At 32.0% G+C, this 22,270-nt stretch overlaps 2 protein-coding genes across 3 annotated transcripts in view; both read left to right on the top strand.

Annotated features, from left to right (window-relative positions):
• Nucleotides 1–353: 353 nt before the first annotated feature.
• LOC116768103 (uncharacterized) lies at nt 354–1,301 on the top strand. Its single transcript, XM_032658740.2, has 3 exons — nt 354–689; nt 777–842; nt 954–1,301. The coding sequence occupies exons 1-3, from the start codon at nt 497–499 to the stop codon at nt 1,037–1,039; spliced, it is 345 nt and encodes a 114-aa protein (XP_032514631.2). The 5' UTR covers nt 354–496; the 3' UTR covers nt 1,040–1,301.
• Nucleotides 1,302–10,573: 9,272 nt separating this feature from the next.
• LOC116767870 (dynein heavy chain, cytoplasmic) overlaps nt 10,574–22,270 on the top strand; it is a 38,397-nt gene continuing 26,700 nt past the window's right edge. For both annotated transcript variants that reach the window (XM_061523454.1, XM_061523453.1), the window contains exons 1-30: nt 10,574–10,929; nt 11,145–11,215; nt 11,348–11,550; nt 11,634–11,771; nt 11,981–12,098; nt 12,176–12,289; nt 12,556–12,728; nt 12,813–12,933; nt 13,220–13,341; nt 13,648–13,789; nt 14,574–14,681; nt 15,047–15,152; nt 15,582–15,781; nt 16,162–16,297; nt 16,372–16,478; nt 16,557–16,720; nt 16,828–16,933; nt 17,446–17,601; nt 17,878–18,057; nt 18,381–18,524; nt 18,655–18,800; nt 18,992–19,141; nt 19,215–19,307; nt 19,385–19,599; nt 19,879–20,005; nt 20,089–20,191; nt 20,554–20,776; nt 20,985–21,132; nt 21,262–21,367; nt 21,710–21,919. In XM_061523454.1, the coding sequence (XP_061379438.1) occupies nt 10,689–10,929; nt 11,145–11,215; nt 11,348–11,550; nt 11,634–11,771; nt 11,981–12,098; nt 12,176–12,289; nt 12,556–12,728; nt 12,813–12,933; nt 13,220–13,341; nt 13,648–13,789; nt 14,574–14,681; nt 15,047–15,152; nt 15,582–15,781; nt 16,162–16,297; nt 16,372–16,478; nt 16,557–16,720; nt 16,828–16,933; nt 17,446–17,601; nt 17,878–18,057; nt 18,381–18,524; nt 18,655–18,800; nt 18,992–19,141; nt 19,215–19,307; nt 19,385–19,599; nt 19,879–20,005; nt 20,089–20,191; nt 20,554–20,776; nt 20,985–21,132; nt 21,262–21,367; nt 21,710–21,919 (4,371 nt within the window). In that variant the 5' untranslated portion in view covers nt 10,574–10,688. The remainder of the gene's footprint in view (nt 10,930–11,144; nt 11,216–11,347; nt 11,551–11,633; nt 11,772–11,980; nt 12,099–12,175; nt 12,290–12,555; nt 12,729–12,812; nt 12,934–13,219; nt 13,342–13,647; nt 13,790–14,573; nt 14,682–15,046; nt 15,153–15,581; nt 15,782–16,161; nt 16,298–16,371; nt 16,479–16,556; nt 16,721–16,827; nt 16,934–17,445; nt 17,602–17,877; nt 18,058–18,380; nt 18,525–18,654; nt 18,801–18,991; nt 19,142–19,214; nt 19,308–19,384; nt 19,600–19,878; nt 20,006–20,088; nt 20,192–20,553; nt 20,777–20,984; nt 21,133–21,261; nt 21,368–21,709; nt 21,920–22,270) is intronic.

Consider the following 22,270-nt stretch of genomic DNA (forward strand, 5'->3'; position numbering starts at 1 on the left):
GCAATTACCTATTAAGATGCATCATTTTATATTATCCGCACGGGCTAAACGGGCTAACTTTTAAACCTATGCTTTTTTTAGAATTTAAATCAATCAATAAAATATTACTTGACTTACTCACATTTCAAAAGTATCCTTTTTTGATTTTATACCCAAAATAACAAAGCATTTCCAATAACTAAAAATTTTTATTTTAATTTTACCTTATTTTAAATTGACTCGTCGATTGAAATAAAGTGAGACAATTTATATATATACAAGTTATTAACAGAATGTGTAAGTTATTAACAGAATTACACTTTTTTTTTTTTAATATATCACAGCAAACCTTTTTTTAACATTCTGTACAAAACTTCAGAAGCCGTGTCAAAATTGAAAGCCCTCAAAAAATTTATGCTACATTTAAATAATTAATCGTTAAATATTTTAATAGACAAGCCGTTATGTGAATCATATTTCCATTCAGAATTTTATCATATAAAAATATTTATTAAAAATGAATACAAAGCGTGAAAGAATGAAAGAGAATCATAGCATCCCAATGTCGGCTAAAACCAAGGAATTTCTACAGAAGATCTGTTACCGTGATACAGTTTCTGTAGATATGACAAAGCATGGCTTCATCAAAGATGGAAAAGCGTGTCTCTTAGAACTATTAAACAATAAAACGGGAGATGCAACAAAAAAATGTACCACATTTTTACTTTATTCTACTTCGGAAATAAGTATAGAAAATAAGTACAGTGATAATATAAATAATTATTAAACTATTGCAGGTGAAAATGGTGAAAAAAAAGTAACTCAAAAGCCAACAACACGGCAAGGTGGAGATAAACAAGAAGGTAAGTCGTGCACCATTTGATCTTAACCTGCCTATATATTTCCATTTAAATAAAGAGTCCAATTAAAAAAAAACTTTCATTATAACACATTACACGTCCATACTGTTTCAGTTACCGAAGTTCAATTAACTGATCCTCTAACGAAAATAGCTGCTAAACAAAAAATTAAATCAACAAAAATCATCAGGGCTCCATGATTAATTTGTAAGGTTCTCTGCCATTGCCTGCATAAATTATGTTAAACGTTTTAAATTGGTAACATATTGAGTTTAATGGGTATTTATTATTTAATATTAAAGACATAAACTACAATCTAAAATATTTAAACTTTATACGATCATCTGAATTATAACATAAATACAATTTTCAAAAAAAAAAATTCGTATAACCACAATCTTGAAGCATTTATTTTCTTAAATCTAAAACCTATTATAACAATAAAAATATATAAGTTGAAAATGTCTGTTTTCTTCTCCGTCCAATATAAAATATTCACCTCGATGTTACCAATCTCCGCTGCGAACCGAATCGATCGATCATGAGAATATATTATAAGTAATCATATTACCCTTTCTTAGGAACTTAGCTCTATTACATTAAAGCGTTATTATTCATTTTATTCCTTTATTACTCCATACATAAAAATGGTGCTCAATAACACGCTACATTGAAAGTACAGATTGATGATGACATATCACCTACAGTTATGTGTTACTGCTAAGTGCCAAGTACGTGCAAAATAGTAAGTAAATTAAGCCGGACAGAATTTCCTCAATAACGACCGTTTATTATAGCGATTTTAAGTTTACTATATGATATTAAGTCAAAGACCGTAACACACTTAAATTTTTTTTTTTGTTTCTCGCATTTAGACAAATAAGTATACACCGAGATTGATAATCATGAACTGTCAGTGTAAACAGATCCTTACTTATGTATACTTTAGGTTTGTGTGTCGACTATCAGATATTCTCCTTGACCCTTAATTCCCTCATTCCTTGAGTATTCGTGCACTTCACTTATTATTAAACATGCATGGAAATTAATTCTACAGGTCTGCATGATACTTTTTGTAAGTTAATATAACTTCTTAGGGTTGAACCATTATGGAAGGAATGGTTTACCAAAACGCATTATTAAATTTCTTTCTGTTAATAAAATGTATTTACAGTAATTTAAGTCAATATATTTTTACGTTATAACAATGGATTAATATAACTGTTATAAATGTAAAATCTTGTGATCGAAAATACCCTCGTCAGTAAAATGACAAGAATAACAGTAGTTACTTTATATAATACGATAGGAATAAATTTTCCTTCGAAAATATTAATAGTTAACATTAACATATTGAAATAATATTTAAACTTATAATTAAATAAGAACAGAATGAACTCTGTATCCAACGGTCAACGAACAAACAAGAAGACTCTTCCTTAACTTTCACTAAAGACCAATGAACTATTGAAAACTGTTTTACTCAGAAGACAGTTTACTGACAGGTCCCTATTTGCTAAGAAGACCATAAGTAAATGCACGATTAACTAAAAATTTACTTAAATTACATCAAGTTTACCTGACACTTAAAATCCAGCCATGATAAAGAAATTAGTCTTGTGTGTATTTCATTTCATTTTTCGAAATCTCAACATATGTACTTATATTTTGGAAATTATAACTTCTTAGAGGTAAAATTGAAGCAATCAAAATACACTGAACAAAAAGTTTTAAATAAAAATATTATTCGTTCCTCAAAATTACATTTAAACAAAAAAATAAACCCCGAAGTTAGTTTTCGTTTCATTTCAGGATTCATCTTATTGCAGCGTAAAGCTTACTCGGGACACTTAAGATTTTTTTTTAAATTAACGTGGATCAACAGCAAATGGTGCGGAATTGTTGAAACGAGGGTTAAATGTAAATAATAAAATTTTAAAAAGGGTAAAATTATAATAAATACTTCGATCCGGATTTCGCAAAAGTATATTTAAGTCTATTCATAAAACTCAAAAAGAAGATTAAATTCCCATAAAATTTTAAAGATGTATTTACATAGGTACGTATCATAAGTCCTTTGTAAATATTTATTTGACTAAATATCATACGTATAACAGAATTTCTGGTCTATAGAACTATTGTTGTATTGTTTGTTCACGCATTAAAGTATTCAAACAACAAGAAACAATTTAAACTTTAGCGTTGGAATCTGATGAGATTTCAGAAATCTTCCTCCAAAGAAGAGGCCAACGTAAACCAAAGTTGTACTATTGAAAATTTGTTTTATATAATAAAACATACAGATTATTGTAAAATTTAAATGCAAGTGATAAATTTTCAAAAAGAAAGTGACACATTCCTACGTATATGCTTCTCTTTATAACTACCTCGTTGATTTACTTAAAGGCAACCTTAAAAATTTATATATTTTTTTAAAATGTTACCTTCTTTGATAGATAGTGCTTACCAAATGATATCAAATAGTTTTTTCTTCATGGCTATATTATACTTTTCTGATATGTAATTGTATAAAACATTTTTTTTATAAAACAGTAACGTATAATGTTCCTGACAGTCAAAATTTCTTTTGAAAATTCTCACGAATTGCGACAAATTTGACGGATTTTTACGTTCGTCTACGTTCTCTCTAAAACCTGTACAAAGTGTCGTACCCAGGAGTATGCGCAAAGACAAAGTTCTTCCAAAACCAAATTAAAGTATTCGCAGCGCCATATTTCAAGAAAAACAAGGAAACGAGCATTCATCCCCAATATGTGCTCAAAGCAGGCGTACGGGTAAAAGGAGTAAACTTTACCCATTCACCCGAGGGGCCGATTCAACTTTTCTGTTGCAATAAATAAGGATTTCACTTACAAATTACCTTCCTCTCAAACCCTTTCATGTAAGTTCTGATTTACTAGACATTTTCATATTGTTTTCCTAAAAAAATCATGTAAATATTTTTTATTCCAAAGTTTTGAATCATAAACTAAAAAATATACAAATAAAATCTATTGTTTCGATTCTTTTACTCAATATCCTTTGTGTTTCAACGAAGGGCTGAATATTTGTAACACTAATTCATTACAAAAAATATATCTTCAGCTTTTATTACAATACGTAGAAAGAATATGAAACCCAAATCTCATAAAATCTGCTATGGACAAAACCAAGTATAGTCTGTGACATAAATTTGCTGTATATATAATATGGTCTGTGGAAAATAGTTGAGTAAAAGCTCCAAATAAATTACAGTATGCCTCGAAAAAATTCAGTGTCCCTCACCACTCCATATTAGAAGTGCTTTCGCGTGCGTCTCGGAATTTTCTTATCAGTCTCAATGGATTTCCTCGTCTATACATTGTTGCTCGATTTTATCTCTAAATCCTGACATAAGATATTGGAGACATTCGAAGGTTTCGACACACTTCGTTTAAAATATTGGGTATCTCTTAAAGTAAAAGACTGTTAAATTTAATAGTAGCTGACAACACAAATAAATTTTGGCCGTTATATTTTAATGTTATCAAATATTTATTTCCCTTATAAAAATCCTCGCTTGAGTTAGAACCAATACATTAGATTTTGTGATAATATGTATGTAAGTTTTATAGTTTTAAATGTTCGCTCCTTTTTGACTAATAAAGTGAAGAGATAATAAATAGCGAAACAAGTATTACTGGAAACAAAACTACAAAACGATGAGGGGTAGAAGCAATTAATTTCTAAGAATTATTAAATAAAAATATAGAAAAAAGATTAAATTAAGTCGTAGGTGTTATATTTCGCTCGCTCCCATATATTACCTATATAACAATGGCAACGTTTAAAATTTATTGCTGTCATTTTTAATCCGCTTTATACGCAATAGTTTTGTGTTTTTACTTAATTTTATGTATCTCAATATCTTTGAAAACCTAAAAATGATTAAGCAGCACGTGTTATATTTTTTAAGTAACATTTACGTCGCAACATCAGTCTCAGTAACATTTTTATGAATGTCGACATAACCGTATAGGGTTAACTTCCTAGCATCGAAAAGCAGCAAAGATAATATCGCGGTCCACAAATGGATCATAATGAAAATATATGATAAGCGTTTTACTCGTAAACAAATTCGAATATCGAACATTATTCATGAATACATTGTCGTGAGCGACGTCGGTTCCAAAAATCGTAAAATTTATAAATGCGATCCCCACATACGTGATTCAGATTACAAAGACGATTGATGGGGGAAATGTAAGCGAATATTATCAGTCAGAAAATATTTAATACGGTCCATATAACACAATGTTTTCTTTGTTTGCTTTGCTGATAATTGGAATAATGGAAATTAATACTCTCTTTTGTGGTTTAACCCATCTAGATGCTCTTAAGCTTTACCATGAAATAAAAGGTGACGATTTATTTTTTAATATAAATATGAGGTTGTGTCAAAAACGAAAAATGTCTATCAGTTCTCAACTCATCATTTTGACATCATTTAATTCAAACTTGGTCATAGTCAAATGCGCATATACGTGTCTAGCTATTTGATTTAACGCCAATTACGGGTAATATCGTAAGCGAACATGTCAAACACCTCAAAAATACTCAATCTCAGCTAGACAATTACTAAATCTAAATATTAAAAATAAGAAAATTAATAAGCAAGTATGCTGATATAAGGTAACCATTTCAGTTAATTACGTATCACCCAAATAGTGTGGAACAAAAACTCTAGTTATCTTCATCTATTAAGATTCGAACAGATAAAAAAAAATAAGAATTAATTAAGGCAACGTCTACATTTTAAATCCATTTTCTAAAAAGAAGTTAACCTAGCCATTCTAAATACTTTCTATGTAGATGTAGTGGGTGATGAATTCTAGGTGAGCGAGTGTCATAAAAAATAAACTACAAAACCGATAGAGAACAATTCAAATTCCGGCTGTATGTATAATTAGCAAATTAAAATGTTCGCAACAAATGCAGTGACCAGCAAATGTATTTATAAATAAAGAACGAAATTACAATAATAATAGTTCAGTTATTTATTTCTATTCACATACTTTATATGTATCAATCTTAATGTATAAAGAGCCGTTTTAAAATTATAGATAACGATTGAAAATACTCTTTAAATATATAATCTCTAACCATCGCGCTTTCATATTAACAATACACCATGAAGTGATAGTACATTTGTAATTTTCTCTCAACAAAGACGATTATAATTTATAATAGCACTAAATTTATTTCAAAACTCTTACGTTATCAAATTATGGGAGTGAAACCTTATAGTAAAGAAATTATTAACAGAATATTAGATTTTAATTCTTATATTTAAGACAATACAATTACAGTAAGTAAAAATATCTTTTAAAAATATCTCCCACAATCAGTGTTTCATAAGTTATGTAACTGTTAAAGAAAAGTTACTAATTGCTTTTGAACACGTGACAACGTCTTTATAGATTTACTTATTAAGGCGATAGCGACCAATCAATAACAGTGAATATTAAATATATGTACCGAGCGACATTTTTTTCAAAGCTCAGCTATAATAAAATCATTGCCTAAAAGAGACTCATAATTTCAGTGAAATGGTGATAAGTCATACGCTTCTCGGGGATCTTCTTAACATAAGTAGTTGACATCCCTTGACACAGATCACAGGATTTGAATTCTGTAGTTTTTTTTTGTGTTGGTTAATAAAGTCTCGTCTTAAATGCACAAACCGAAAAATAATATAATAAACCTGCATAACCGTTGTTAAGAATATGGTGTCCCATTTGACGTAGTCTATTTGTCATTGTGGTAAAATATTCATTGTAGATTCGTTGCTATGTGTTCATCTTTAACAATAATTAAAAATATACAAAAATGTTGCCACTCCAAAATAATAAGAATAAAACAAAAAAAAATATCCCTCATACTATTCAGATAGACACCGATCCTTTAAAGATTTCTAACCTTTTTGAACAACTTAAAATTACACAAATCCCTCTTGTTTAGATTATACCAATGTATAACAATGAATAAAACATTTTGTTCAACCCTTGTAAAGAATAGAGAACATGAATATGTTAATAGAACGTTCTGAAACTAAATAACACTCTTGCGGGTTTGATGACGGCCATTACGAAAATTCGTAGTTTTACCCTTAGCCCCTTACTGACGTGATCTAGGAGCTGATACTGGAGGCTGCACAATATTTATTCACATTTATGAAGATGAGGCTCTGCTCGGAAATGATATGTTATAAGTTGGGTTGTTTCGATCTTTCCAATAAACCGCTTTGAAGAATTTTATATTTCATATATGAATTATACACCTATTACTCAATCATAACTGTGTTTTGAAAAATATTTTTTTGTAATTGATCGTTAGCGAAATTAAAATTAATACATGCTTACGTTGGATCTTAGACCTCAAAGTTATAAATGTTCAGGAGAATATGCATGAATAACATAGACAATAAGTTTGTTTTCATACTTCATATAAAAGAAGTTGTTTTTCAAATAGCAACAAAGAACAGATAAAGTTATGAATCCTATTAAAGTTCCCGCAATAACATATTTCAAGCAAAACAAGAAACCGGGATTCAACTTCAATATGCAGTCATGGTGATTTAGACATTCAGTGTAAAAGCGAAACTTTACTTTAGCTAACAAGTTGTTCCAACATCTATGTAGAATAAATCAAAATTTTAAATATATTCATACCGAGGTCATATAAACACGTGCTATTGTGTCTTTACTCTTTACTATTTATTTTAATAAATTATAAATCATTATACACTTAGATATTTTCAAACTTGGAATAGTTACGACGGATGTACTATTATTTTATTATTAATTAAAACTATTTGTACCATTAATTTTAATGATTGTATTATTTATATTGATGTATGATAAATTTTTACATACCCGAACTAGATTTTTAGTCTATTTTAGTATTTTATTGTCATTAAATAATCTATGTTTCGGTCACAATTAGACAAAACGAATTAATTCTCTTTGTATAATAAAAAGGTTGTTGTTTATAAAAACCGTAATTTACCTTGAAAAATTGGATATATATGGGGTTTTCCAATAGGGACGCTTGAACTTTGACAGCTGATTGCGGCCATGTTGTTTGAGTGACAGCTGTCAAATGCAGTGTGTTATATTCATTCCGTTATACTTAAACATTCATTATACTTAAACATTTTATTTGAAATTCACTTAACCACAAGAGCTTATCGCTAACATTAAAAACGCCAATAAAAACGGTCTTAACAAAAGTCTATCAGAAATACTCGGTACTGTAGTTAGTCATTAATATTTTAGCATTAAATTTATATAAAACCGAATGTTTTTAAATTAAATTTAATAATATAAAGACTACTTATTACAATAAAACTTTTAATAATAAAATATCAAGAGTAAATGACTTTATAGTTTTCAGAGGTATAAGTTTAGTTACAAATAAATGTCTCATTGTATTCCTTTTATAACTTTAATGGTTAAAGTACGCTCTGCCGTTAGAAAGACAATTGTAGGAAGTGAGTGCAGCTCGCATTGCTTATTTTAGCAATGTTTATTGTGCTGTCTTTTGTTATCCCATTGAGCTGCTAAAAAAATAAAGGAAAACTGTGGCTGTGAGCTATAAGAGGACTAAAGATTCTCTTTATAATAGTCTTTAAAGAAAATTGTATTCTTACCGTTGAGATACATTTCATAAAAATTAACATATTACTTATTTTTATTAACCAAAAATGTTTTAAAATCTCACACACAAATAAAATAATGAAATAATTAGATTTTTGTTTATATTTAAATTAAACTATATTTTTGGGATGGAACTCAAGATTTTTTTTATTTTACATTTTACCTGACGCGGACGGTTCGTTATGCAACCGTGATGACAGGCAGAAGTGGTGAAGTTGCCTATATGTTGTAGTAATAAATTAAAGGCACAAAGTCCGACAAACATTGTTTTTTTAAACTTAAAATATTTTAAAAAAATGAACAAATACTTTATAGTTCAAAGTGTAACTGAATATAATAACATCAAACGAGATATCCTAGATTGAATTAGACAGACCAGCAATTAGGCATGTTCAAATTATACTTAATAGCTTTATTATTAATGAAATAAGGTATACAATACGATCACAATAATTATAAAAATGTATTAATTTGACAACATCCGTGGGCCGTGATATTATTTGATTCACATTTTATATTTACATTGTTGAAATGAAACTGACTAATATAATGAAGGCTTTATTTAACACGTAGAAACCAGTGACCCAGATGCCATCTAAAATTCACATTGACAATTTTATATTCAAAAGGCGGGAAATTTGAATTATATTTAATATTTAAATATATAACAACAAGAACCCGTGAACCCCAGACCTTCGTTATTTTATAAAAGCTGAAAATATGTCAGCGCATGCTCACAAGACAAGTAAGAACGTGTCCAGTGTCTTCCAGTGTCTTTGATAGATACACGGTACTAAGGGTGTGTAAAATACATATCTAATTTCGACAAATAATAAAGACTGGTTTTTTAGTATTTATCCCAGTATATTATTAAAGATCACATCACTCATTGCCAGACACTTAACATAATGGCAACCCCTTGCCAGACACTCTTATAGCATAAAAGCTGAGTTTTATGCATGATACTTGGTTAATCTAGTTAAGTCAAGATTGTGTTTCCTCAGTAGCCAGACATTTTCGACAGCCCCAACTCCTTACCAGACTAGCATGTACCATAGCTGTAGGAGTGTGCTGTAGGTAGCGTATATGCATATACATATTATTATCCCCTAAAAATATTGAATAAAAAAAAATTTTGTCTTATCAATTAAAAATAAATTTTAAATTAATGGAACTTCAAGATACCATGTAATATTTTTGTCGGAATCTAATAATGTAAGATAATTATGATGTTAGCAAAACTTCTTGTTGTTTTTAAATAAAGTCGGACCCAAGCCTAATTAACTTAAAGTATTTATAAGTACATTGTGGATTTCTCTTTAAGCGGTGTTGTCATCCTAAAACTTCTCTTATTACCCCTTTTTTTACTATATATTATATATATATATATGGGGTATCCTTTGATGTATGTCAACAGTCATTTATTGCAATAAAAAAAGGTCTAATGTTCAACACTAAAGCGATGGTGGTAACAGTTGGAGTTAAGTGTGTATTCCCGGTCAGTCTTATATACCCCCTCTGACCTACCTGTTGTGTGGAATAGATGGCAAATCGCTTTCCCAAAGGTAAAAAAACATAACAATAACTCATTATATAATGTTGATCACCTTTTATAATTATTATTACTTATATTTATATTATAAATACCTATATAAATTAAGATGGTGTAAATCATCGACACTCCTGTTCCAGCAGTCACAAACATTAAAAAGGGGCAAATTAATGTCAGGCAAAGCAAGTCCATTAATCTATTCATAAGGCAATATATTGTATCGAAATTTCGAAAAGAAAACTAAAAAGTTTTTTACCTATAAAAATGTTTGTATCCACAATATATTTAAGTATTAAGTCTTAATAAAAATTTGAAATGATAATTACACGTCATTTTTTCTTAAGTAAAATAAGTTAAAATACTTGTCAATTGACTTATAAATTAGGAAATAAAATTAGACACAAAAAATGTAACGGAATATTTACATTTTTAGCAAAGGCAACACAAATATTATGCGTCATCACTCACACTTGCCAGCTGCTGAGGTTGGGCGTTTTGTAGCTGTCAAAATCATTGCATTGTGGCTGTAAAGCAACTGCAGTTACTTTAATCTATTTATTGTTATCAACTCCATTACAATTCTTAAACACTCCAAACATCATGGGGGACTCCCTTGACGGGAGTGAGAACGCTCCGGAAGCTCAGAATGTAGTCGTGGTCGAATTTCAAGAGTTTGCAAATTACCTGCGCCGGGCTGCAACGATACTTTTGCCGGAGGATGAACCCGTACCACTGGCATTAAATGCTGCACTTGATGATAAAGTTAATCAAGATTGCATTAGAAAGTTCATTTCGGACTCTCAAGCCTCATCTTTGTATGTCCAACGATTCTCTTTAAAAGGTATGCTTGAAATAATCGATTGCGGATGACTGCATTTGACGCATTATGCAAATGGCTTTTCTGGCCAATAAGAATTTTCCTACTACATAAGTTTTTTTGGGTGTAATATCTTATTAATTATAAAATATTTAATACTATTGTTTAAATTTTAAAGTAGGTCACGCTAGTTTGAGAGTTGTTTTGCAAATATAGTTTTAACATATTTTTTTTTACAGAAGATGATAGTGAGCAGCCAACTGAAGGAGAAGAAGAGAAAGAAGCTGTGTCCTATCAGATAAGCAATGAGGTACTTTTACTAGTACTGGCAGGAAATGAAATTTACCCTTCTTTTTTTAATCCTACCTAATTACAATTATGAACTTAAAATAGTTTCAAATATAAAATATAAGTCTCATATTCTGATATGTTGTCTTTTTAGGTACATTTTACATCTCCAAGGGTTGCAGCATTTGTTTGTATCAAGAGAGGATCTGTAATTGAATCTGACAAATCCATTCATAGCCAACTTCGTCTTATCAACTTATCCGATGGCTCGCCTTATGAGACCCTTCATGCCTTCATCAGCAAAACCATGGCACCATTCTTTAAGAGTTATGTCAAAGAAAGTGGAAGAGCTGATAGGTAATCACCAAGAACCAAAGCCCAGTTTCAATTATAGTTTCACATTTAAAAGAATTTCATCATAATATGTTTCAATAATTTAGGGATGGAGATAAGATGGCACCATCAGTTGAAAAGAAGATAGCTGAACTGGAAATGGGTTTGCTGCACCTACAGCAAAATATTGATATACCAGAAATAACTCTGCCGGTCCATCAATCTGTCGCAGCTGTTATTAAGAGGTAGAAATCCTACAATAAGTTTTGTTACTATAAAAATTACATAATCATAAAAATATTACAATAATTACTATGAAATAATCAACATTCATAATTTATAACCAGGAATAAAATAGTGTACTTTTTTAAAACAAATACTAGTAACAACATAAACTAGTAATAACATTATTAAAAAAAAAAACTTTAATTTTTATTTTTGCAACATATTCTAGAGCGGCTGACGAAGGTCGCAAACCTCGCGTAGCAGATTTCGGCGACAAGGTGGAAGACTCAACATTCCTAAATCAACTTCAGAACGGTGTTAACCGCTGGATTAAAGAAATACAAAAGGTACAATCAACTGTTAATACACTATTACAAGTGCATCATTTATACTTTTTATTATATTATTGTGAGTATGTTCACAGGTCACTAAATTAGATCGAGATCCATCAAATGGAACGGCTCTTCAAGAGATATCTTTTTGGCTGAACCTGGAGAGGGCCCTTCATCGCATTCAAGAGAAGAGAGAAAGCATTGAGGTCAGCATCCATACAATAATAAATTTTTCTTCTACAATATATTCAAACATTACTCACAAATTAATAAATGTATAGACACATAAACAGCACACTACTTAACTACATTATACATATTTTGGGTAGAAATAAGAATTTTATTAGAAATCATTAGAGATACAAAGTAGTAAGTTTGATTTTAACCAAACATTCAATAGTTAAACATATTGTATATATTTTTAATTCTTAATCTGCTAATAAAACAATAATCATTACAACTTCTTCAACAGGTTGCCCTGACTTTGGATATTTTAAAGCATGGCAAAAGATTCCACGCCACTGTGTCCTTTGATACCGACACCGGTCTGAAACAAGCATTGGCTACTGTGTCTGATTATAACCCACTCATGAAAGACTTCCCCATCAATGATCTACTCAGCGCTACCGAGTTAGAAAGAATCAGGTAGAAAAAATTATTATAATGGATTTGTTTTTCTCTCGTCAATATCGCGAGGTTATCTGTGCTTCATGAACATTTTATCAACAGATTGGCGGTCCAACAAATCTTTTCACATCTGCGTAAGATACGATCTACTAAATATCCCATCCAGCGCGGCCTTAGACTTGTAGAGGCCATTTCTCGAGATCTTGGACAGCAATTGTTAAAGGTAAATTATAATGATGTCATACACTATCGCAAATAAACATTTGAATTAAAATGAACTTTTCAAGATTTCAGCGCATTTTATTACTATACATTTTTTCGCGATGTTCCGATTACTACTCAGTAACCGTGGTCAAGGGCATGGCTTGTAAAACATTATATTTAGTTGTATTAAAACTATACTATGAAAAATATATTATTTAATAAAATTTTCTGAAAATACGTCATATATATCTTAACTGGTTTTTGTATGTTTACCGAAAATATTTTAATGTTATTAATCTTTGCAGGTGCTTGGAACCCGACGCTTGATGCACATACCATTTGAGGACTTTGAGCGTGTTATGACTCAGTGCTTTGAAGTGTTCTCCTGCTGGGATGATGAGTATGAAAAACTCCAAGGTCTTCTAAGGTTATTATTAACTCTAAATTTTTAAATATTTTAATTCCTATTGATTGACTCATGCTTAAAAATACGTGATACATCTTGAATTACCCAGGTCCTTATTACATAGAGTTTTACATTGCGATCTCATTGCTCATATAAAGAATCTTATAATTTTTATTTTTTTGTTACAAATATATGAACATTTTAGAATTCACCTTATTCACTTCAGTATCAATATTGTATTTGACAGTAATTTTTTCTTTCCATTAAAAATCAAGACCTGGCAATAAACACGTTTTATACAGTCCTAAATAATATTTTTTTATTCAGGGATATAGTGAAGAAGAAGCGAGACGAACATCTAAAGATGGTATGGCGCGTGTCACCCTCACACAAGAGGCTGCAGGCTCGTATGGAACACATGCGGCGGTTCAGAAGACATCATGAACAACTGAGGACGGTTATGCTGAGAGTTAGTATCGAATAACACTCAACTAGCCACCAATGATATTTCATACGTCACAACCACCCGTGTCGTAACCACAATTCCGCTTTGTCACACTACATACTGTTAGTGTATAGTTTTTCATTCATTTACCTAAACAATAGTATCAACATAGATTCATGAATTACAGACAGTATGATGTCACATACAGGTTGAAGATGGAAAGCTCGTGTTAAGGGTACTAATGTTAAGTGGCTATCATTTTTCTTAGAAGTCTGTAACAAAGTTGCAAATGCAATGTTGAAGTTTAAAGAAACTATTTACTGCTTCAAACCCGTACAACACTAGTAACTTATAAGTAAGAAATCAATTGGTACTAGGTTTCACCAATTGTGATTATTACATCAATAACATTGAAACAATATCCTGATCAACATTCTCTTGTGAATTTTCTAGATAGGAGGGTGTGTGGTAAAATTTTTTTTTTTTTGCTAGTATTATATATTGGCTACATTGGGGTGTTATGACATATATATGTTATAGTTAGTATATGAATAGCGATTAAGTTATCAGTAACAATTCAGTTAATGAATTATAAGTTAAATAGAGAATGTACTACGTTATAAAAAATTCGTCAACGCGATCAGGATTTGAATCTCAAAAGCAACTGTAATTTGATATTCCTGTGATTGCATTCAAATCCTACTAGTGTCAAAGAATTTTTCTTCAAATATTATATCTACATTGCCTCAATGTAAAGAAAATATGACAATAACTCAATATTATTTTAACATACATACACTGCTTCCAGGTCCTGCGTCCTCGTGCTCCAGCGGTCACGGAGAATGGCGCGGCGGGTGAGCCAGCACAGCCACACTCACTGGCCATGGACGCAGCTGATGCCAATGCTATAGCTGAGGTAAAGTTTTGCACCTGTTATTAAAAATCAAGAGTCGCCTGAATATTATTTGACTAGTATCTCTCCCTTTGGTATTTCTGTCTCATGTAACACATTGAACTCGTCACTTGATTCAGTCTTCTATAAGTCACAAACAATCCAACCTCAGATTTCTTCGTGTGTAAAAAACTTGTTAATATTGAGTTTTAGTTTTTATTTTCATTTTTATAATATTTTTTAAGACATACTATTCACATAGGTAAAAAAATGGTTAACTTGTTTATAAATATAAAAATATTAATATTAAGTTTAAATAAATCATTATAATATAAGTTTCATACAATTCGAAAGTTATCTAATAAACATATTTTATTTTGTATTTAAAGGTCAACCTGGCCTATGAGAATGTCAAGGAAGTAGATTGCTTGGACATATCACGTGAAGGGTGCGATGCTTGGGAAGCTGCTGTTCGTCGCTATGAAGATAGAATCGGTACATTGTTACATCACCTTATACTATATTTAGTAAATATTTTTAGTTAATTTCTCATACTAAATGAGTTTTTAATAATGTCAAGGTAACAAAGAAGAATGTAAGACAGTTTTTAAAAATGAATAGTTCCTAAGTTATAGTGTCCCTAAAATTTACTTTTTCATTTTCAATTCAATATAATGTGAATCATTAAAGATTTCCCATTAATGAAGTGGTGACTCGAATATCTTATTAAAATCATATCTATTTCTTAAGTAGGAATGTTTTAGGTTCGTACTGTTCTGAGTTAATACCATTTAAGCGTACCGTTCCAAATCAGTACGGGGTAGTGATTTCTTCCCACTACATAAATGTTAATTATGCAAAAAATACAATTCTTATGTAAAAGCTAAAAACATATTGAAATCGTATAATTCTTTTATATACCAGATCGCGTCGAGACTCGTATCACAGCCCATTTGCGCGACCAGCTGGGGACAGCTAAGAACGCAAATGAAATGTTCCGTATATTCTCCCGATTTAATGCTCTGTTCGTGCGCCCTCACATCCGCGGTGCAATACGAGAGTATCAGACGCAGCTCATACAACGCGTCAAGGACGATATAGAAGCTCTACATGAGAAGTTCAAGGTACAAATACTTCAAGACACATTATAAATACTTAGCCTAACATTAGAAATCTTAGTGGTATATCTATACATATGTATTGTGAAGTGACAAGGGAGAAGAGAGTTTACATTGAATAAAAATTATATAACCAAAAAGAATCCACATCTCCCCTTCCAAGATCATTTGTAATAAGTTTATATTTCATTTCTTCTATTTGGATCTTGTAATACTTGCTTTAGAGAATTACTTTCCGAAGACTTTATCGTTATTGATATATAATGTTATTTTATTATTTTCAACAGAAATGCTATTGTAATTACGACACAACTTAAACTGGCACTTTTATTTATATTTATATATATATATATATATATTTGTAACTAAGTAAGTTTTTATAACAGGTCCAGTATCCTCAATCGAAGTGCAGTCGTCTCTCCCTAGTGCGCGATCTTCCTCCTGTCGCTGGCTCAATCATTTGGGCCAAGCAGATCGACCACCAGCTTACAGCATACTTGAAGCGAGTCGAAGATGTCCTTGGTACATCTTCAATATAAAAATTCTTAGTAAATTTAGTATATTATTATATTTTTTTAACACAATTTTTTTTTCAGGCAAGGGGTGGGAGAACCACATCGAAGGTCAAAAACTGAAAGCCGATGGAGATAGTTTCAGGCTTAAATTGGATACACAGGAAGTGTTCGATGATTGGGCTCGCAAAGTATAATATATTATAAAGTCGGATAAATAGTTTTTGTCACCAACAGTTTCAATGAACTTTATTTGAAAATTATTTTAGGTTCAACAACGCAACTTGGGCGTGTCTGGTCGCATATTTGCTATCGAGTCTGTCCGTGCTCGTTCAAGCAAAAGCGGCAATGTACTTAAACTGAAGGTTAATTTCCTCCCGGAGATAATAACCTTGTACAAGGAAGTACGCAACCTCAAGAACTTGGGATTCAGGTATGATTATTTAAACTCATCAGATGTTTTAGAAACTGACTCTTAAAATAATAGTATTAAGTCATAAAATGCAACACATAGAAAATATATGTCATTTCTGTCCGCAGAGTTCCGCTGGCCATTGTCAACAAAGCGCATCAAGCTAACCAGCTCTACCCATTCGCGATCTCGCTCATCGAAAGCGTCCGCACATATGAGCGTACGCTGGAAAAGGTATTTATTAACGTTACATATATCTCCAAGTCATGCTAAATATTCACATCGATGGCACCGAATATAGGAATTGTTATGAACTAGCACGTAAGATTTATATGGCTATTGGGAGAATATAGAGTGGGATTTATTTATGATGTCACTAACACATGTGCGTTTTGATTTATGCAGCTAAATAATAGGAATCATACGAAGGTAGATTATTTATAGGCTGCATGTTAATATCTACGGTGAAGCTTGGATTTTTTTTTTATAACATATAGCTTAAAAGTTTTTAATACCTACAAACAGGTATAATGTGACAAGTGATATACTTTTGTAAATAATCTATAGCTATGGCTTGATCTGTATATAGAGCTCATTTAGCTTAACAAAACACAATAGTCGCTTAGCTGTTTATATATAACTATATATTTATGATCTATAATATATATTATAAATAAGTCACCTTTTACTTTAAAAGCTATTATTTTTTCATTTAACTGAAAATTAATATGACATAATACTTACAGATTCGCGACAAAGCATCTATCATTCCTCTAGTGGCTGGTCTACGTCGCGATGTTCTGTTCCAAGTGTCCGAAGGCATGGCGCTTGTATGGGAATCATATAAACTGGATCCATATGTACAGAAGCTCAGCGAGGTTGTGTTGCTATTCCAGGAAAAGGTAATATTAACGTAATATTCTTTGAAAGCTACGAAAATGATTATATCGGACAAAAATATATTTAGCAACATACAACACATATCTTAGGACACTAATTATGATTAATCTATGTTTCCGACGACCGTAATTTATGGTTCTTTTAAATTTTTATTTAATTTCAACACCGAGTCGTCGCGTCATAGTGTAGTGAAAGTATTTTTATATTGAAATCTGTTATGTGCATATCATTCTTGTAATAACTCGTATCTGTGAGGATTTCATTGTATATTATGATAGGTTGAAGACCTTCTGGCAGTTGAAGAGCAGATCTCGGTTGACGCTCGTTCTTTGGAGACGTGTCCATACTCTGCTCAAAGCTTGGCTGATATCCTGTCAAGGCTGCAACGAGCTATTGACGATCTTTCCTTACGGCAATACAGCAATTTGCATTTATGGGTCCAGAAACTTGATGAAGAGGTAAGTAGACATAGAGATTATGATCACCTCTGTTTTATATTTACCATGACATGTGTGCACATCCCTCAGTATTAATACTGCAATGAGTCTTGATGAGTACTGCATTCAAATATTTTGTACAAAATTTAGGACATTTTCATAACAATTTTTTTTTTTTTTGTAAAATAATATCGATTAAATTGAGTCTTTAATTCTTTTTGAATACTTTTCAGGCATTAAACAACATAGATGATTTCATTTTTTTTACACTTTCCTGCTTGTTTCTTAGTGGGCAAACAAATATAAATTGTATTGACGTCTATGAACACACAAAAATTTTGTAGGTGGAGAAGAGTCTAGCAGCTCGCCTTCAGGCAGGCGTGGAAGCATGGACCGCTGCACTTTTGGGCAAAACAAACGAACTCGATTTGTCTATGGACACGTACTCGCCCGCGGAACCCACCCACAAGCCTGGCGGAGATCCGCAGGTATAATCTTAAAATTTTAATTATAATTTTAATAAAGTACACAAAGCCATTTGTTTTACTCGTTAGTCATACATCGAATATATATATTCTTATTGTGATTTCTTAATGGCTCCGATATTATATCCAACAGATAGCTTGCGTGGTGCACGAGGTGCGTATCACCAATCAGCAGATGTACTTGTTCCCGTCGCTGGAGGAAGCTCGATTCCAGCTCATGAGGCAGATGTTCGCGTGGCAGGCTGTGGTCACATCGCAACATCGCTTACAGAGCACCAGGTAACATAATCTATCAGTTATGATTAAACAAACGAGAAGATTCTCAATTTGATTGTGATTGATGTGTGATTGTCAAAAATACCTGAACATCCATATAAGTCATATGAAATAATGTCATTATTCTATGTAATTAAAAAGATAAGTTTTTAATATTTGTCAGAATGGTTGTAATCATAGTTTTGTTTTTATAGATACCAAGTGGGCGTGGCCCGAGCACAAACGGCTACATACAGGAATCTCTTGACCAAGTTGCCTGGTGGGTCTAGTCCTTTGGAGAACGCATACGATGCTATTGAACAGAAAATATCACAGGTCCGCAAATACGTCGACGAATGGCTACGGTGAGTTTGATCGCAGTTTTATAGCAATACTACACCATATACAGTGATGTAATATACAATCTTTTATCAACAGTTATCAAGCTTTGTGGGATCTGCAGCCGGAGAGTTTGTACGGACGCCTCGGGGAAGATATTACTCTGTGGATAAAATGCCTCAATGACATCAAGTAAAAATTATATACCAGTACTTATTCATATACTTACAAAATCCTATATTAATGAACCATAAATTCTCTGCTACCAGGAAGTCTCGCACTACATTTGATACATCAGACACTCGCCGCGAATACGGGCCGGTGGTTATCGACTTCGCTCGTGTCCAGAGCAAAGTGGCCCTCAAATATGACGCGTGGCACAAGGAAGTGCTAGGGAAATTCGGTGCATTGTTAGGCGGAGAGATGGTACAGTTCCATGGAAAACTGGCCAAATCCAGAGGACAGCTTGAGCAACAGACTATTGGTAAACATTATTTTGATATAAATTTTGTATAGTTGTATTATATATTTTCCTATGGCTAGCTTTCATTTCTTTCCATGACTAAGAATACTGAGAGCACTAAGCCATCTTTCTTCTTTTATGATAATGCCAGTGTTCCTTAATAAAAACTAAGTGTCAATACAGCTATAGAGTACTTCAAATTACATGTACAGATGACTACAAGATAGTACTACTAACCGTCGAGTAGTAGTTTTTAATATATATATATTTATTTATTTTATCGTCCTTCTGCACAAACAGAAGCAGCCTCGACTAGTGATGCAGTATCTCTGATCACTTATGTGCAACAACTAAAGAGGGAAGTCCTAGCTTGGGAGAAACAAGTAGATATATACAGAGAGGCTCAAAGGATTCTCGAACGACAACGGTATGTATTTAAAATATATATATATTTCTTGTAAATATTTGTGTTAATTATAAATGATTTCTATATGTTATTATCTTTTCTAGATTCCAATTCCCAGCACAATGGCTGCACGTTGATAACATCGAAGGAGAATGGAGCGCATTTAATGAGATCATGCGCAGAAAAGATTCTTCTATCCAAACTCAGGTAATTTTTCCATAAAACTTACTTACATAATACTTATCCTACATCGATCTCATGTTATAGGGGTGACTACAGCTAGCCTCCACAACAAAGAAACTTTCTGCCAATAACAATATAGATACATATGTGTGCGTAATAAACAATGTATCAAAAGTAGATAAAAAAGAATTGTGCAAAAAATTTCATTACATTACTCTACCTTCTTTCTACAGAATGTTCGTGTTATAAAGACTGGAATCTATACATTTTTCAATCAATATTATTGAATAGTCGCCAGTTTTATCGCATTAAAATATTCCTTGTAAACTTATCAACATAAAAGGACTCTAAAACTATCTCTAACTCAAACAATTTTATCATTCCAGGTAGCATCACTTCAGCAGAAGATCGTGGCTGAGGACAAGGCAGTCGAAGCTCGTACATTAGAGTTCCTGGCTGAGTGGGAACGCAGCAAGCCTACAGACGGATCAACAAGACCGGAAGATGCACTATCTCGTCTACAGGCCATGGAAACAAGATACACCCGCCTCAAGGACGAGAGGGATAATGTCGCTAAAGCTAAGGAGGCGTTGGAGTTGCACGATACTGGTTAGTATTACTCAGTATGTACTAGATAGAGATATGTATTGATTATTTACCTTACAGTGGTACGAAAAGGGTGTTTTGATGATTTTAGAACCGCAGTTTCCTTATTATTCTAAGTTTTAAAATATATTAGTCGAGCATTTTATAGACAAATAGTTTAACATCTTGTTTTTAAACTAGAACTAAATCAATATTCTCTATTAATATTCAGGAAGCTCGGTGAACAACGAACGCATGACGGTGGCTTTAGAAGAACTTCAAGATTTGCGCGGAGTTTGGTCATCTCTTAGCAAAATATGGACCCAAATCGATGACATCAGAGAGAAACCTTGGCTGTCCGTGCAACCGCGCAAACTGAGGTTGGTGAGCTTTTAGCAGCAACATAGGATAATAAATAAACTTAAGACATTAGCGAAGTGACTCCCTAAAATGGGGTAGACACGATAATAGAAGTAGCTATTTAATTGTATTTGCTTATTTATATACAGGCAACAACTAGAAGCTATGCTTACCGAACTGAAGGAACTCCCTGCCCGTCTACGTATGTACGACAGCTACGAATACGTTCGCAAACTACTGCAATCATACACAAAGGTACGTACGCAAAGCTTTATTGACAATTTCTTTACTTTTAGTTCACCCATCCAATTTCTCCTTTATTAAGAATGTTCTATTACGTAAAAACGCACACAAAAACACCTATTGCCTACTGATTACAATTACAATGTTACATGAATCGATTATATACACATGCAAAAATTATGTAGACTCCCACTTATTTTTAAATAAAAGCACATAATTATGTGAAATAACTAATACAACAAATGAACCACATATATACATTATACATACATATAGGATACATACCTATACAATACCTTACAATATAAAACTTCAAACAATAGAACTATACTCTTAACATTTAACCGTTTCCAGGTGAACATGTTGATTGTTGAACTGAAGTCAGACGCGCTAAAGGAGCGCCACTGGCGTCAGTTGTGTCGTGCTCTCAAAGTGGAGTGGTCACTATCGGAGTTGACCCTCGGTCAAGTGTGGGACGCCGATCTGCTTCGTAACGAGCACACCGTTAAAGATGTGGTCTCCGTGGCTCAAGGAGAAATGGCGCTTGAGGAGTTCCTGAAACAGGTGTGTTTTATATGAATCAACCTAATTTTTCCTAACACCAGGAACCGGACGGTATTTTAATTTAAACTTACAAAGTTTGGCTTGACCTTAAAAGTTTTGAAAAAACAATTTCGAAATTGGAACTACGATCCTTTCTCTTGAAGAGAATTTAACAGTCTTGTTCGAATATTTTCAAATTATTATTGTTTAAGTATGTAAAATATAATAAGAATTTATGAATTATTGTCACAAAATAATTAACAACAACAAAAGTACTAACAAAAATTTACAGTATATTTCTCTGTGGTACCCAAAATTATAATGACGTTATAACTTTTATAATCATATCTTTAAATTAACGTTTTTATTAAT

The sequence above is a fragment of the Danaus plexippus genome, chromosome 19 (assembly GCF_018135715.1).
Source record: "Danaus plexippus chromosome 19, MEX_DaPlex, whole genome shotgun sequence".
Lineage (NCBI taxonomy): Eukaryota > Metazoa > Arthropoda > Insecta > Lepidoptera > Nymphalidae > Danaus > Danaus plexippus.